The sequence below is a fragment of the Plecotus auritus genome (genome assembly GCF_963455305.1).
Source record: "Plecotus auritus genome assembly, chromosome: 6".
Taxonomy (NCBI): domain Eukaryota; kingdom Metazoa; phylum Chordata; class Mammalia; order Chiroptera; family Vespertilionidae; genus Plecotus; species Plecotus auritus.
The window spans coordinates 96,944,597-96,958,490 of NC_137773.1; the positions used below are offsets into that span (position 1 = coordinate 96,944,597).

At 57.9% G+C, this 13,894-nt stretch overlaps 1 protein-coding gene across 1 annotated transcript; it reads left to right on the forward strand.

Moving 5' to 3' along the window:
* Nucleotides 1-858: 858 nt before the first annotated feature.
* On the forward strand, nt 859-7,531 carry ARRDC2 (arrestin domain containing 2). Its single transcript, XM_080676344.1, is given in 10 exon segments — nt 859-1,262; nt 3,665-3,672; nt 3,675-3,957; nt 4,048-4,114; nt 4,325-4,472; nt 4,970-5,072; nt 5,160-5,416; nt 5,581-5,743; nt 5,999-6,153; nt 6,387-7,531. Coding segments are annotated over 10 exon segments (1,491 nt in total). The 5' UTR covers nt 859-1,009; the 3' UTR covers nt 6,441-7,531.
* Nucleotides 7,532-13,894: the final 6,363 nt, after the last annotated feature.

The window sequence follows — 13,894 nt, forward strand, 5'->3', positions numbered from 1 at the left end:
TGGGCTCAGGGTGTTGGGGTCAGGCAGGGGGCAGCAGGCACTAGGCAGATGCTGGGCCCTGATGGGGGAGAGGGAAACCCTGGCCACTGCAGAGGCTAATCTGGGCCCAGCAGACAGCCCAGGCCCTGGCAGCCTCTGATAAAGCCATTGGCACCTGGCTGGAGGAGATAGGTTGGGTGCAAGAGAGAAGGGTGTGGAGAGGTGCCAGTGGGCTGCTGTCAGACCTGGGTTTGAGTTGTGACTGCCATCCCTGGGTACCTCTGGCAGTGGTTGCCCCTCTGGGGGCCTCTGTTTCCACATCTGTGAAATCCAGTGATGAGAAAAGGGTGCCCACCCTTGGGTGCAGCCAGTCTGATGGAGGAGCCACAGTAAACACATGGCAGTCACAAACTCAGAGATCAGAGCCTTAAAGAAGTAAACAAGGCCAGAGCATGACTAGGGGCCTGGGAGGTGAATCTGGGAGAGGGCGTTCCTAGCAACGGAACAGCCAGTGCAAAGGCCAAGAGGCAAGACCTGAGCTTGGTGTGTTTGGGGAACAACCAGTAGGTGACAGGGGTGGGAGGAGGTGACAGGGGGCTGGGGCAGCACCCAGGGCCAAAGGTGCCAGGTGGGGAACGCGAGAGACCACAAGGCACAGCTCGGGGCTGCCTCCACACATCCAGCCACATCCGCCCCCGCCCCGCCCGCCTCTGACTCATCAGCGCAGACCCTACAAAAACAGGGCCCGCCCCACACTGGGGGGTGGCAAAGTCAACAACGCGGGCACACGGGCAGCACGTCCCCAGCGGGCCCGGGTGCGTCACGGGGGCGGGCGAGGAGAACCAGGAAGTCAGCCCGGGGCCCAGGGCTTCTGCACAAGTTTGCAGAGGCGGGAGAAAGCGCGCGGGCGCCCCGGGCGGCAAGGACCAGCCCTGAGACCCGGAAGACCCGCGGTGCGCCTGGTGGCCGCGCGCCCCGGCCGTGCCCCTCGCCAGGTGCGCTGTCCTTGCTGTGCGCTCAGGCCCGCGCCATGCGCCCCGGGGGCGTCCGCAGCTTCGCGCTGGAGCTGGAGCGGGGCGGCGCTTACCGTGGCGGGGAGCTGCTGTGTGGCCGGGTGCTGCTGGAGGCGGCAGCGCCGCTGCGGGTGCGAATGCTCGAGGTGGCCGCTCGCGGCGGGGCGACAACGCACTGGCTCCAGGGTCGAAGCGTGGGCATCAACTCGGTCTCCAGCGACTTCACGGCCGTCGAGACATACCTGCGGCGGCGGCAGCTGCTGCTCCGAGGTGAGCCGCTCACCCTCCCACTCCATAGCCAGGATCCCCTCAGCACCCTCTCCCCCAGTGTCTCAATTCTCCCACTGGGACATTCACCCGCCGACCCCCTCCAAAACCCTCTTTGCTGGGTCCTGTTCCCCCTCCCCAGTATCTGGGCACCCACCTTCCAGAGCACAGACACCCTCGATTTAGAGGCTGTACGGTGTGTGGTGGGGACCTTCTGTCTGGGGGAATACCTGGGTGGAGCAAGGAGATCCTTCTCTCTGGACCCCAGGATCCCTGTTAGCCCCAAGCCTGGAATACCTGATTCCCAGCGAAGGCCACTGTGTGGCTCAGCCAGTGCACCCTCCCACAGTTTAGCCCACAGTGTTTGCTGGGGCGAGTTCTTCCCTGAATTGGAGTTCTGGTGGCCTTTGCAGGTGAGGGGAAGGAGACTTGGGGTGGGGTCAGATTAGGCAGGGAGTCTTACCCTGGCAAATCTCAGTCCCCCACTCTCAGGCCAAATGGCCGGTCAGGAGCAGAACAGGGGCCACAGAAAGGGCTTTGGAGGGCATGGGACTCTTTGGGTGACCCTTCCATCCCCTCCCTTATGCCCATCTGTAAAATATGCACGGCAGGAGGCAGCTCAGACCTGGCCTTGCGGCCTGGTCCAGCAGCCCCCAGGTTTGGGGCACTCTGGCCTGACCAGCTGTGGAAACCCAGGCTATTGGCATGGGGTGTGGCAGGAAGGGGCCCCAGAGGAACTTCCTTTCTCCTGCAGCTCAAGCAAAATTGGGGCTGCTCTCACCCTACAGTCCCCCTGGTCTCATTCACTGGTGGCTTCTTCAACACTGGAGAGGTGAAGCTTTTCTCATCTGCTGTCTGACCCTGCCCATCTCTGGGTCGGTGGTGAATGTCCCATCTATAAAATGGACTGCGGGAAACGCTTGCTCACTATGAGCCTTCCTGACCTGCCAGAGTCACCGCATCCTCCACCCCTTCCTGGCTTATGGTCTCCTGTCCTCTCTTGGCTCAACTTGGCGGTGACAGAAGGTTCCAACCCCTTGTTTCAGCCCCAGAGCCTCCTCCTTTAAGGAGACCCCAGACTGATCACTGAGGGGACAGCCTCTGCCCCACTTTGGGCCTGCTCTGACCACTATCGCGGGCTGACCTGTCTGGTTATGGCCGTCTCCCACTGGGAGTGCGGAAGCCTTCCGAGGGGCGTCCGTGCGTGGCCTGAGCCAGACTCAAAGGGATGGCCGAGGTCGACATGGCTTCGAGCGGCAGTGCATCTGGCTTCCAGAAGAGGGCACAGGTCCCCCGTAGATCGCGAGGAGGCAACTTGTGGCTTAAAAACTCGTACATATGATTCTTCTGTCGCGAAATTGAGGCCCAGAGAAGGATCATCCCCGCCCCGAGGTAACAGCGCAGCCCTGGACCCGGGGGTGCCTGGAACTTCCCCTGCACTCGGCTCTGTCTGTGAGGGGACCAGGGCTGGAGGTGCTCAAAGCCGGCACAAGGGCTAGGCCTAAAAGTCCAGAAGGCATTTGTCCGGGGCTGGAATTTGGAAAAGAAATGTCGGCTGGTGCTTAAGTGTTTTGGCGCAATCGAGTGGCGTGGCGGCGCGTTGGTGACCCGGAAACAAGGCTCTGGGAAGGGTTCAGTAGGGTCAACACTGTGGTTCATGCACAACCCTCTGAGTTGGGGGCTTATTTTCCCCCGGCACTGCGCGCGTGGGAACGCAGGCCCCAAGAGGTTGTCACCAGTCCGGGGTCACCCAGCTGAGCGGGGTTTGAATCAGAGGAGGGGGGCAGCAGGTACCCCGGGGAAAGGGAGGCCCCACCGACTTCCTCATCCCTCCCCATTGCACAGAGGAGGAAACTGAGGCCAGGCTGACCTAGGTCCTCAGCGCCCCGATCGGGGCCAGGCCATTCCACACTCCTCCAGCTCTGGCTGGACATGTTCCGGTCATATCTACAAATAGTGGCGGGTTGATGATTAAGCCAAAGGACCGAATGGTCTTTCTGAGTGACCTCAGGCCCAGGCCCCGCTTCTTGGCCTCAGTTTCCCCTTTTTACCCCTGGGATCCGCGAGAGACCGAATCTGGTCTCCAGTGCTTCAGTTTCACCCCAGGGTCCACGAGGGTGGAGGGCTAGCCCACTGCGAGTCTTCGAGTTTGTTATTTTGCTCCACGCCTGGGCGGAGCCACGCCCCTCGCCGCGCATTGGCGTATTCCATTCCGGGGCGGGGCATGTGTCTCGCCCCCGCCCCGCCCTGCTATATAAGAGCGGCGCCAGCGGCTGCTGTGAAGAACCTCTGGCTGGCTCAGTAAATGCTCCCGCGCGAGCCGGGTGGGTTCGCGTCCTGAAGCTGTGGCCTCTGCACCTCGCTCCGCCGTGTCAGGGATTCGAGGCCAGGGTCCACGTGTCTAGGGTTTGCATTCCCGGCGCGATGCTGTTCGACAAGGTGAAGGCATTCGTGGTGCTGCTGGACGACGCGAGCGCGGGCGCCGATCCCGTGTTCAGCGGCGGCCAGGCCGTAGCCGGCCGGGTGCTGCTGGAGCTGGCGGGCCCGGCGCGCGTGGGCGCCCTGAGGCTGCGCGCGCGGGGCCGCGCCCACGTGCACTGGAGCGAGTCACGCAGCTCCGGCTCTAGCACCGCGTACACGCAGAGTTACAGCGAGCGCGTGGAGGTCCTGAGCCACCGTGCCACGCTTCTCGGGCCAGGTACAATTAGGGACCCCTGCGTGGCTCAAGTGCCGCGCGCCCTGCGAACACCTCAGCCACAGAGCCACCCCCTCTTGCTCCTACCTGCAGATACTGGAGAGACCACCACGCTGCCTGCTGGGCGCCACGAGTTCCCATTCAGCTTCCAGCTGCCTCCGTAAGTCATCTGGGGTGCTGGATTGTGGGAGAGTACACCCCAGGTTTGGGGCTCCACTGCTTCGTATCTGGAGCCCTATGAGCCCCAAGACTGTATCCACTGGGAGGCCCTCAGGAGTGTCTCTGTGTCTCTCAAGCCTAAGTCCTTGGGAATCCCCAACCTGCTAGTCTCTGTATGGCATCCCCCTGAAGCCCCTTCCTTCCACCCCAGGACGCTGGTGACGTCATTCGAGGGCAAACACGGCAGTGTCCGTTACTGCATCAAGGCCACCCTGCACCGGTCCTGGGTTCCTGCCCGCAGGGCAAGGAAGGTGTTTACTGTTATCGAACCTGTGGACATCAACACCCCTACCCTGCTGGTGTGTGGCTGGCTGCCCCTGTGGAGGTGGGATGGTAGCCCAGGGGACTGGCTGCGGGGGGACTCCAACTGGCTCCTCACCCCCTTTACAAATTGTCACAAAGTGCAGGTCACAGTTGGGCCTGGCTGGGAGGGAGGCAGGCAAGAGAATGTTGAGTCAGCTCAGCCTGGTACAAATCCCAGCTGCACCAATTTGCTTTGTGGCTCGGAGCAATTGTCTCACCCTCTCTGAGCCTCAGTTGCCCGGTCTGTTAAATAGGGCACAGCTAGGGCTCAAAATAATAATGGCTTGCTGAGCACTAATTACATACTCGCTTGCTCATTTCAATTTTAGCTTAATGAGATGAGTCATATTCCTAGATCCATTGTACAGATATTTCCTAGATTGTGAAAAAGAGACCAGGACACTGGGCTGGAACTCAAGTCTTCCCTCAGCTGGGGATAGTTTGGAAGCCCCACACAGTGACCCATTTATGCCTTTTTCCTCCACCCTGTAAGGCCCCTCAGGCAGGAGCCCGGGAGAAGGTCGCCCGATCCTGGTACAGTAACCGTGGCCTCGTCTCCCTCTCAGCCAAGATCGACCGCAAGGGCTACACACCAGGTAGCAGGCAGGAGCAGCCCAATTGGGAGGAGGGCCAGCATCAGGGCTGCAGGTGGGGAACTGAGGCCCTGCCACGTCCCATTACAGGTGAGGTGATCCCCGTGTTCGCTGAGATTGACAACAGCTCCACGCGCCCGGTGCTGCCACGGGCAGTTGTGGTCCAGACACAGACCTTCATGGCGCGAGGCGCCCGCAAGCAGAAGCACGCCGTGGTGGCCAGTCTCTCGGGCGAGCCTGTGGGCCCAGGGCAGCGGGCGCTGTGGCAGGGCCGGGCGCTTCGGATCCCCCCGGTGGGCCCTTCCATCCTGCACTGCCGCGTGCTGCATGTGGACTACGCCCTCAAGGTGGAGTATCATAAGAGGCAGAGGGGGGTTGCATCTGCTCTGTCCCCAGGTAGGGTCCCCCAAGGCTGGTGCTGGGGCCTCTGAGTACAGGAAGGACCTCCTTCTGTAGAAGGCAGGTGTGATGAGGCTGCCTGGGCACCCTCCATTGTGGCTCCTTCCTCCAGGTCTGCGTGGACATTCCGGGCACATCGAAGCTGCTCCTGGAGCTGCCGCTGGTCATCGGCACTGTCCCCCTGCACCCTTTTGGCAGCCGCTCGTCCAGCGTGGGCAGTCATGCCAGCTTCCTGCTAGACTGGGGGCTGGGGGCCATGCCAGAGCAGCCTGAGGGTGAGTGCCCATCCTGGTGTCCCCAGGGGAGGGGTAGAGGTGCCAGGCCAACATGCCCTCCCCAATGTTAATGCCCCGTCTGTAATAGCACACAGTAATGATCACATTGACCACCACGGATCCCCCAAGAATCTTAGGCTGAGGACACACAGCCCAGCAGCCCAGAACTGGCACAAGGAGGCTCCTAGCCACTTGACCCCAATTCCAGGGCTCCCCGCCCACCACCACCCTCACCCCTTCGGCTCTCATTTCCAGCCCCTCCAGATTATTCAGAGGTGGTGGCAGGTGATGTGGCAGCCGGCGGGCAGAGCCCCTTTCCTCTACCTCAGGACTCCGACATGAGCCTCGAAGGCCCCTTCTTCGCCTATATCCAAGAGTTCCGCTACCGCCCGCCACCCCTGTACTCTGAGGTGAGCTTGGGGATCCAAGAAGCCCCCATGCCTTTCCAGGCCCTGGGAGCCGAGAGGGAGGTGGGAGACACAGGAGTTTTAAATGTGGATGAAACTCCTATATTTACATACATTCAGGGCCTGAACCAGCCTCGAGCCCAGTCTGCTCTAGCGGTTGGAGACGATCAGGGCAGGGAGGGGTGTTTCTGCGCCTCTGGAGCCCCCCTGAGGCTTGATGGGTTTGTTTTCCTCAGGAGGATCCAAACCCCCCCTCTGAAGCCATGAGGCCACGCAGCATGACCTGCTGAGTGGGAGAGGAAGTGGATACCTCCAGGGATGAGGTTGCACATGTGCTTCCAGCCTCCGTGGACATGGGGAGTGGCTGGGCCAGGAGAGACACGCCTGACTGCGGTTGAAGTTGGGGAAATCAAGTCTTGGAACGAGGCAGGGCTGTTCACACAGGACAAAGGAAGAGCCAGTCTGGCATCTGACTGAGCTGGTCCTTGTAAGGCATCAAATGGCTGTTGCAGGATCCGAGTGACTGTTCAAGCTGTCTGTGCTGGCCTGTGGACCAGGCTGGGTTCCCCAGGAGCCTCCAGTCTGGGAGAGACACAGCCGGGCACAGATACTTCCAGTCTAGTGGAACCAGAGGAAGGCCTGAGAGAGTCCAGGGAGAATCAGGGAAGGCTTCCTGGAGGAAAGGGCATTTTAGCTGAAGCTTTGGCATATGAATAAGCTCAGGAGACAGGCAAGCAAGAGAGAGGAGAAGTCAGACAAGGTCAAAGCTCAGGGAAGCTTGGAGACTGCCCCCTTCATCTTAGAACCGGGGCTCAGAGGGCAAGTGCTTCCGTTGAGGTCACACTGCAAGGTCCAGCAGGCGCGAGGGCACAGGAATGAGTCATTCAGGGAAGCAGGTCCTGGGAGCTGTGTGCGCTGTGGGCGGCAAGGGCAGCGGCTCCAGCCTTTGAAGCCTCTGAAAGCTGGAGATTCTACCCCAGGCTGAGACCGCCTGAGGGCTTCTCCAGGCACTCAGACACAGAGCTGTGTGGCCGGGAGACCCAGGTTCAGAGCGGGACAGACAAGACCTGCTACATAACTTGCACATGAAAATGTGGGGGCCTTGTTCAAGGAGTACTAAGAATTTCAAGATAATGACAGCAGAGCATTCAACCAGGCCCTGGGAAAGAGGTCAGCCTGGGGTGACGCAGCATGGCCAGTGTGCTTCTGGAGACCCCTGTGTCCAGAGGGACAAAGCAGGAGGGAGTGGCTGGATAAGCCCCCAGCTGCAGAGTCCTGGCCCTGGCTGGGGCAGAGTCCCGGCCTGGGTCTCAGCATTCCTAAGCCTTAAATTGTTCTCTTTTGTACAATTATTTTTTCTAAATAAAAGTGTGAAGAGACTAGGCTTGTTGGTTTCTCTTCCCCCAGCTGCTGAGGAAGCTGGGGTAGCCTTGACTACCGTCCTGATCAAATTCCAAGCCAAAGAGGGTTGAGTGGCCCATTGTCCAGAAGGGGAAACTGAGGCCCAGGGACACACAGGGAGGCTGGTCTCGGCTTGGAGCCAGACCCCTACAGCCCTCACCTCTCCCCTGGTACAGTCACAGGTGCTAGTCACGTGTAGGGTGAAGGGCAGGAAGCTTCTGTTCTCCGCAAATGGAGAGGAAGAGGTGGGCTGGATAGGGTTCTGGGTTGCAGGAGGTCATGACTATCTGAGTCTGGGCTTTTTTCTTTCTTTTTTTAAATATATTTTATTGATTTTTTACAGAGAGGAAGGGAGAGGGATAGAGAGTTAGAAACATCGATGAGAGAGAAACATCAATCAGCTGCCTCCTGCACACTCCCCACTGGGGATGTGCCCGCAACCAAGGTACATGCCCTTGACCGGAATTGAACCCGGGACCCTTCAGTCCGCAGGCTGACGCTCTATCCACTGAGCCAAACCGGTTTTGGCTCTTTCTTTTTTTTTTTTTTTTTTAGATACAATTCCCATATCATAAAATGAACCATTTTAAATATATTTTTTATTGATTTCAGAGAGGAAGGGAGAAGGAGAGAGAGATAGAAACATCAATGATGAGAGAATCATAGATCAGCTGCCTCCTGCACGCCCCCAACTGGGGATCAAGCCCGCAACCCGGGCATGTGCCCTTGACCGGAATTGAATGTGGGACCCCTCATGCCACTGAGCCAAACCAACTAGGACATAAAATGAACCATTTTAAAGTAAACAATTCTGTAGTGTTTAGCACATTCACAATATTGTTCAGCCATCACCTCTATCTAGTTCAGCTGTGGGCAAACTACGGCCCACGGGCCGGATCCGGCCCGTTCGGCTGTTCTATCCGGCCAGCGGAGCAGAAAGAGTGGAGGGTTCTCTTGCTCTCCCCTCCGCTCCTTTACTTTGAATTTATATTAGTTCACACAAACACTCCATCCATGCTTTTGTTCCGGCCCTCCGGTCCAGTTTTAGAACCCATTGTGGCCCTCGAGTCAAAAAGTTTGCCCACCCCTGTATTCTAGTATCATCACCCCAAGTTGAGACCCCGTCCCCCTTAGCAGTCACTCCCCACCCCCTCTCCTACCCCCTGGCAACCACTAACCTGTTTTCTGTCTCTATAGGTTTGCCTGTCCTGGACATTTTATATAAATGGGATCACACACTATGTGGCCTCTGTCTGGCCTTTCTCAGCATGTTTTTGAGCTTCACCCATATTGTAGCGTGTCATGGCTTCACTCCTTTTTATGGCTGAGCAATACTCCACTGTGCATGGACTGCATTTTGTCCGTCCATTCACCAGTTGATGGACATTTGAGTCGTTTCCATGTTTTGGCGCTTGTGACTAGGGCTTCTGTGGACCAAGGCGCACAGGCTTTGTCTGAACACTCACAGGATTCAAAGGCGGCCCGAGTGGTGGGAGGTTGTCATTCTTCTGGTGTTGCAAGTGGGGAAAGTGAGTCCAAGGGAGTGAGGTGACTTACCCAGGGTCCCACAGTGGGGACTGATGGAACCGCCACTCAAAACAGCCCCTGGAACTTAGGAGGCCACACCCCACTTGCTGCTCTGGCAGAGCCAGCAGCTCAGGCTCTGCCTCAGATTCTGAAATCCTGCCCCTTGGGGCAAGGTCCAATGAAAGCCCTGGTCTGATCTAGACTGTCCACCAGCCAGCCTAAGGGCCTAAGGCTGTGAAAATTAACTGGCCACTCAGGATGGTCATTGATGGGGCTGAGGGGCAGGGATGGGTTCTTGGGGGTGGGGGGTGGGAACCTAGGGACAACAGTGGGAGATGTGGGTTGAACCTTTGCTGTGTGACCATGGTCAGGGCACTTGCTTCTGAGCCTCAGTTTTTCCATCTGAGACTCTGGGACACCTCCCCTCCACAGCCTCCATCATCTCCTCCCTTGATCTGAGTTTAGGCCCTGATTTCCAGCTGCTCCTGATCCTGGGGTCCACCCTGCGGCATCTGCTCTGGGCAGCTGACCTGGCACCCAGCTCGGAGTGTGCCAGACCTGAATGTCCCTGAGACTGGGACCAGGGGAGATCTTTCCACAGTATAGGCACCCAGACCCCAAAGTGCCAGCCTCTAGACTCTAGGATGAGTTCCCCGTGGCCCAGGGAGTGCATGATGCAAGATCCCAGTTCCCAAACAGACGAGTCCCAGGTGTGTATTGCAACAGCGGATGTGGGTGCAGTTCTAAAAAAGGTTCTCCCAGCAGGCTCGGGAGGACAAGCCACCCCGTGTCCCCAGGAGTACTGCATCTGCAACTGTGGGGAACCTGGTCCTTAGAGGAGATGGATTTTCTGTTTCAGATAACTGATAACCAGGATGCAGCTGGCCCGGGCAGTCCAGAATCCAGGGAACTCCCTGAACACAGGGAGCGGCCCTTAGGGCATAGAGGAGAGTGACCAAATCTCCTAAAATAAAGCCCCACCTCTCCCCAGGCTTCTAAGACCTCCCACCTGTCTGTCCCAGCTCCTTTTCCACTCCTGGCTGTTACTCCAACACCCGAAGCTGGTTCCCACCCCAGGGCCTTGGCACAGGTGCCTTCTGCTGCAGACGCTTCCCTGCAGCTGGCTCCTCTTTATTCCCAGCCTTACCTTTTCAGGGACATGTCAACCTCCTGGCTGATGTCGCCACACAGCGCCCCCTCACTCCCTCTCCCTGTTGTCTTCATAGCCTTCATCATGCTCTGAAATTCCTATTTAGATATTCACTTATTTGTCTGAACCTTGGAGGGCAGGGCTGGGTTAGATCTGTGTCCCTGGCTCCAGGACACGGCCGGCATTGCTGACTGAGTGACTGGAGGGGACTCCTTCCCTACTCTGGGGTAAACAAAGTTTCTGGTGGAGGTGGGGGTGTCACTGCCTTGCACTGGTTCCCAGGACCCCCAAATCAGACCTGGTACCCATTCAGAGTCTGTCTTTGTCTCTCACTACTGTCTCAGTCTCTCTCACTATCTCTGGCTCTGGCTCTTTTTTTTTTTTTTTTTTTAATATATTTTATTGCCCTAACCGGTTTGGCTCAGTGGATAGAGCGTCGGCTTGCGGACTGAAAGGTCCCGGGTTCGATTCCGGTCAAGGGCATGTACCTTGGTTGCGGGCACATCCCCAGTAGGAGGTGTGCAGGAGGCAGCTGATCGATGTTTCTCTCTCATCGATGTTTCTAGCTCTCTATCCCTCTCCCTTCCTCTCTGTAAAAAAGCAATAAAATATATTTAAAAAAAAATATATATATATATATATATATATATTTTATTGATTTTTTACAGAGAGGAAGGGAGAGGGATAGAGAGTTAGAAACATCAATGAGAGATAAACATCAATCAGCTGCCTCCTGCACACCTCCTACTGGGGATGTGCCCGCAACCAAGGTACATGCCCTTGACCAGAATCGAACCTGGGACCCTTCAGTCCACAGGCTGACGCTCTATCCACTGAGCCAAACCGGTTTTGCCTGGCTCTGTCTCTTGCTCACCATCTCTCTTGGTCATCATCTCTCTGTCTCTCTCAGTCTCTGACTCTTTAACTATCTGTCTCTCTTGCTCTGTGTCCCCCTACCTCTGTCCCTCACCATCTCTGTCTCTCTCACTATCTCTATGTCTCTGTCGGTCTCTGACCCTTTCGCCATCTCTGTCCCCTGCTGTGGCTGGGCAAGGCCTAGGGCCTAGGGCGACAGGCAGGCAGAGCTTCCACTCCTTGTTTTCCACCCTTGCTGGCAGGGGGCCCAGCAGGGCTGCTGTTCAGGAATCCTCCCCGCCACCCTGCTCCAGCCACCAGATGCAGCCACCACTGGCCTCTCCTCCCGGCACATTCTGTCCTGAGCAGGCTGTGCTGAGGGTAGGCAGGAGGGGGGACAATTTCCTGCTGGGCTCCAGTTACAGGACAGCCTGTCCTGGTGGCCCTGCTCCCCACCAGGGATGCTCCCTGATGCCTCCCCTCCCTGCAGTGGGCTTAGATCTTCCTGGATTGGGCCCCTCTGCCAGCGCATCCCCACCTCAGGGCCTTTGCACCTGTTGTGCCTTTTACCTGGAGCTTCCTCTCCCCAGATCTGCCCAGGACCTTCTCTCCTGCAGGCCTCAGGTCACACACCACCTCCTCAGGACACTCTTCTGGTCTCTAGGCCAGTGCGCCCTGGGGTCCCCTACCCTGGCCTAGTGCATTTTGCTTCCTGATCTTTATCTGCTTGTTTGTTGTGGTTTCTGTTGCCCCGGAGCCCTGCTGTGTCCTAGCTCCAGCCACACAGAGTAGGTGTTCAGTGAATAGTTCAGAATTGATGTCACTTCCTCCCAAAGCTCAGCTCTGCTGAAGCTGCCCAGGCTCACTCACTCAGCTCCCCATCCCCCTCAGCCTGCCTGACCGTGCACCCCTGCTGCTCCCTGCAGCCCCCTGCTGCTCCCTGTACCCCTGTACTGCACCCAACAGTCTCCATGCCCCCCAGCCTTTGCCCAGGGAATCCTCCACGAGATGCACCTTTTCCAGCAAGGGGCTGGGTCTCTGTCGCTTAGGCCCCAGGGCTCTGCACACAGGACATACACGTGCAGAAACACACACATGCACGTACACACGTAGACACTTGGAAACGGGCCAGTGAACAGGCACCAAGAATGCTGACATCTGTCCAAACAGGTACAACAGTAATGACCATGCTCACCCCAGCGTTGGGCACCCACAGCCCCGGCTGAGGGCTTGAGGGGCGTCCACATGCAGAGTCCCCATTCCAGTGGAAGTGGCCGTGGCCTCCCTGTTACGGGTGGGCACAGGACATGGGATTGAATCTAGGCCAGGGTGCGCGCAGACTTGTCCACGCGGTCTCTGCCCTCACTTTCCCTGTCCTGGAGTCTTCACTTTATTTTTGATGTTCACGGAAGGCCAGGAAAGTCCACAGAAAGCCTCAGGCTGGGCAAGGGGCCCAGGAGAATGGGTGACTCAGCAGGTGGCCATTGGTGCCTGCCACACTGGGCAGCTGTCTGGGAGACTCAGAAAAGAACAATGAAGGATGGGGGCTACAGGGTAAACAGGGCCCTGCCCCCAACAGCAGGTGGGGGAGGGGAGGACTCCTCTGTGCTCCAACACCTCAGCCCTGATAAGCTTGATTCACAGGTGGGGAAACTGAGGCACAGAGAACAGGAGACTTGCCCAAGGCCCACCAGCCAGGATGGGGCAGGCGGGAACTTCCGAGTCTTGAGGGCATCTACTCCCCCTGCCTGCCTTCAGTGAGCCAAAGGAGCCAAGTCCAGAAGTGGACATGTGATCAAATCTGGCCAATTAGAGCCTTTTGTCACCACAGATGCAGGAATTGGTTCGGGGATGGGCATGTGACTCTCTGGCTGAGCCAATCATCCTGGGAGTATGGGGCTCCCTGGAGGTGGTGATGGGCCTGGAGATGATGATGGGCCATCTTGCCACCATGGCAAGGAGAGCGGAACAGAATCCCAAGGACATTGTGGTGGAATCCACAGATACCTCCAGCTCCATGGAGTTAGTGGAGTCATAGGGAAGGATGGGGACTGGTAGGTGCTGGGACGGCTTCCAAGAGAGGAGGACATTGGAGGTGGGGCTTTGATGGATGAAGAGGAGTTCACCAGGGAGCTAGGCATTCAGGTAGAGGGAATAGCCTGTGCAGCCACAGCAGGCAAGATAGAGCTGGCTGGGCTGGAATACCGAGAGGCTGCTGCAGCCCTGTTTGTTTATTTGCTCCTGGGCTGGGTATTCCCCCACCACAGCCCTGGAGTGTGTGACCGGGTCTGTTTTGTTTGCAGCTGACGTTCCATTAATGTTTGTGACGTAGGTGGCCCGTCTTTGGGGGACAGATGGGTGAGATGGGTTGGGGGACGGTGAATACGGAGAGGGTGCATCCACCAGCAGGAAGGCCTGCAGCTGCTTGGAGCCTAGGAGCCTGGGAGCCACAGGGCAGGCAGGAGAGTGATTGCCTGTTTGTAAACCCTGACCCCAGGCAGGCACGGTGCTCCAGAGGAAGGAAGGTGAGAGCTCAGCGTCTGGACTATGGGCTTCACCTCTTTCTTCCTGTGTGACCCTGGGCTAGTGGCAACACCTCTCTGAGCCTTAGTTTCCTCATCTGGAACCTGATCTCACTGTAGGACGGGGTCAATAGTGGGCACGAGAGGATGTAAGGTCTGTGGGGCTGGATGGGGATGCTGAGACAGTGGGTGGGGGTGGGGCCTCCAGGACATTCCACCAGCAGTTCTCAGCCTCTTTGAAAACAGGAAGCTAACTCTCGAGGGAGCCCCCAGCAGCGCTTCCTGAGCT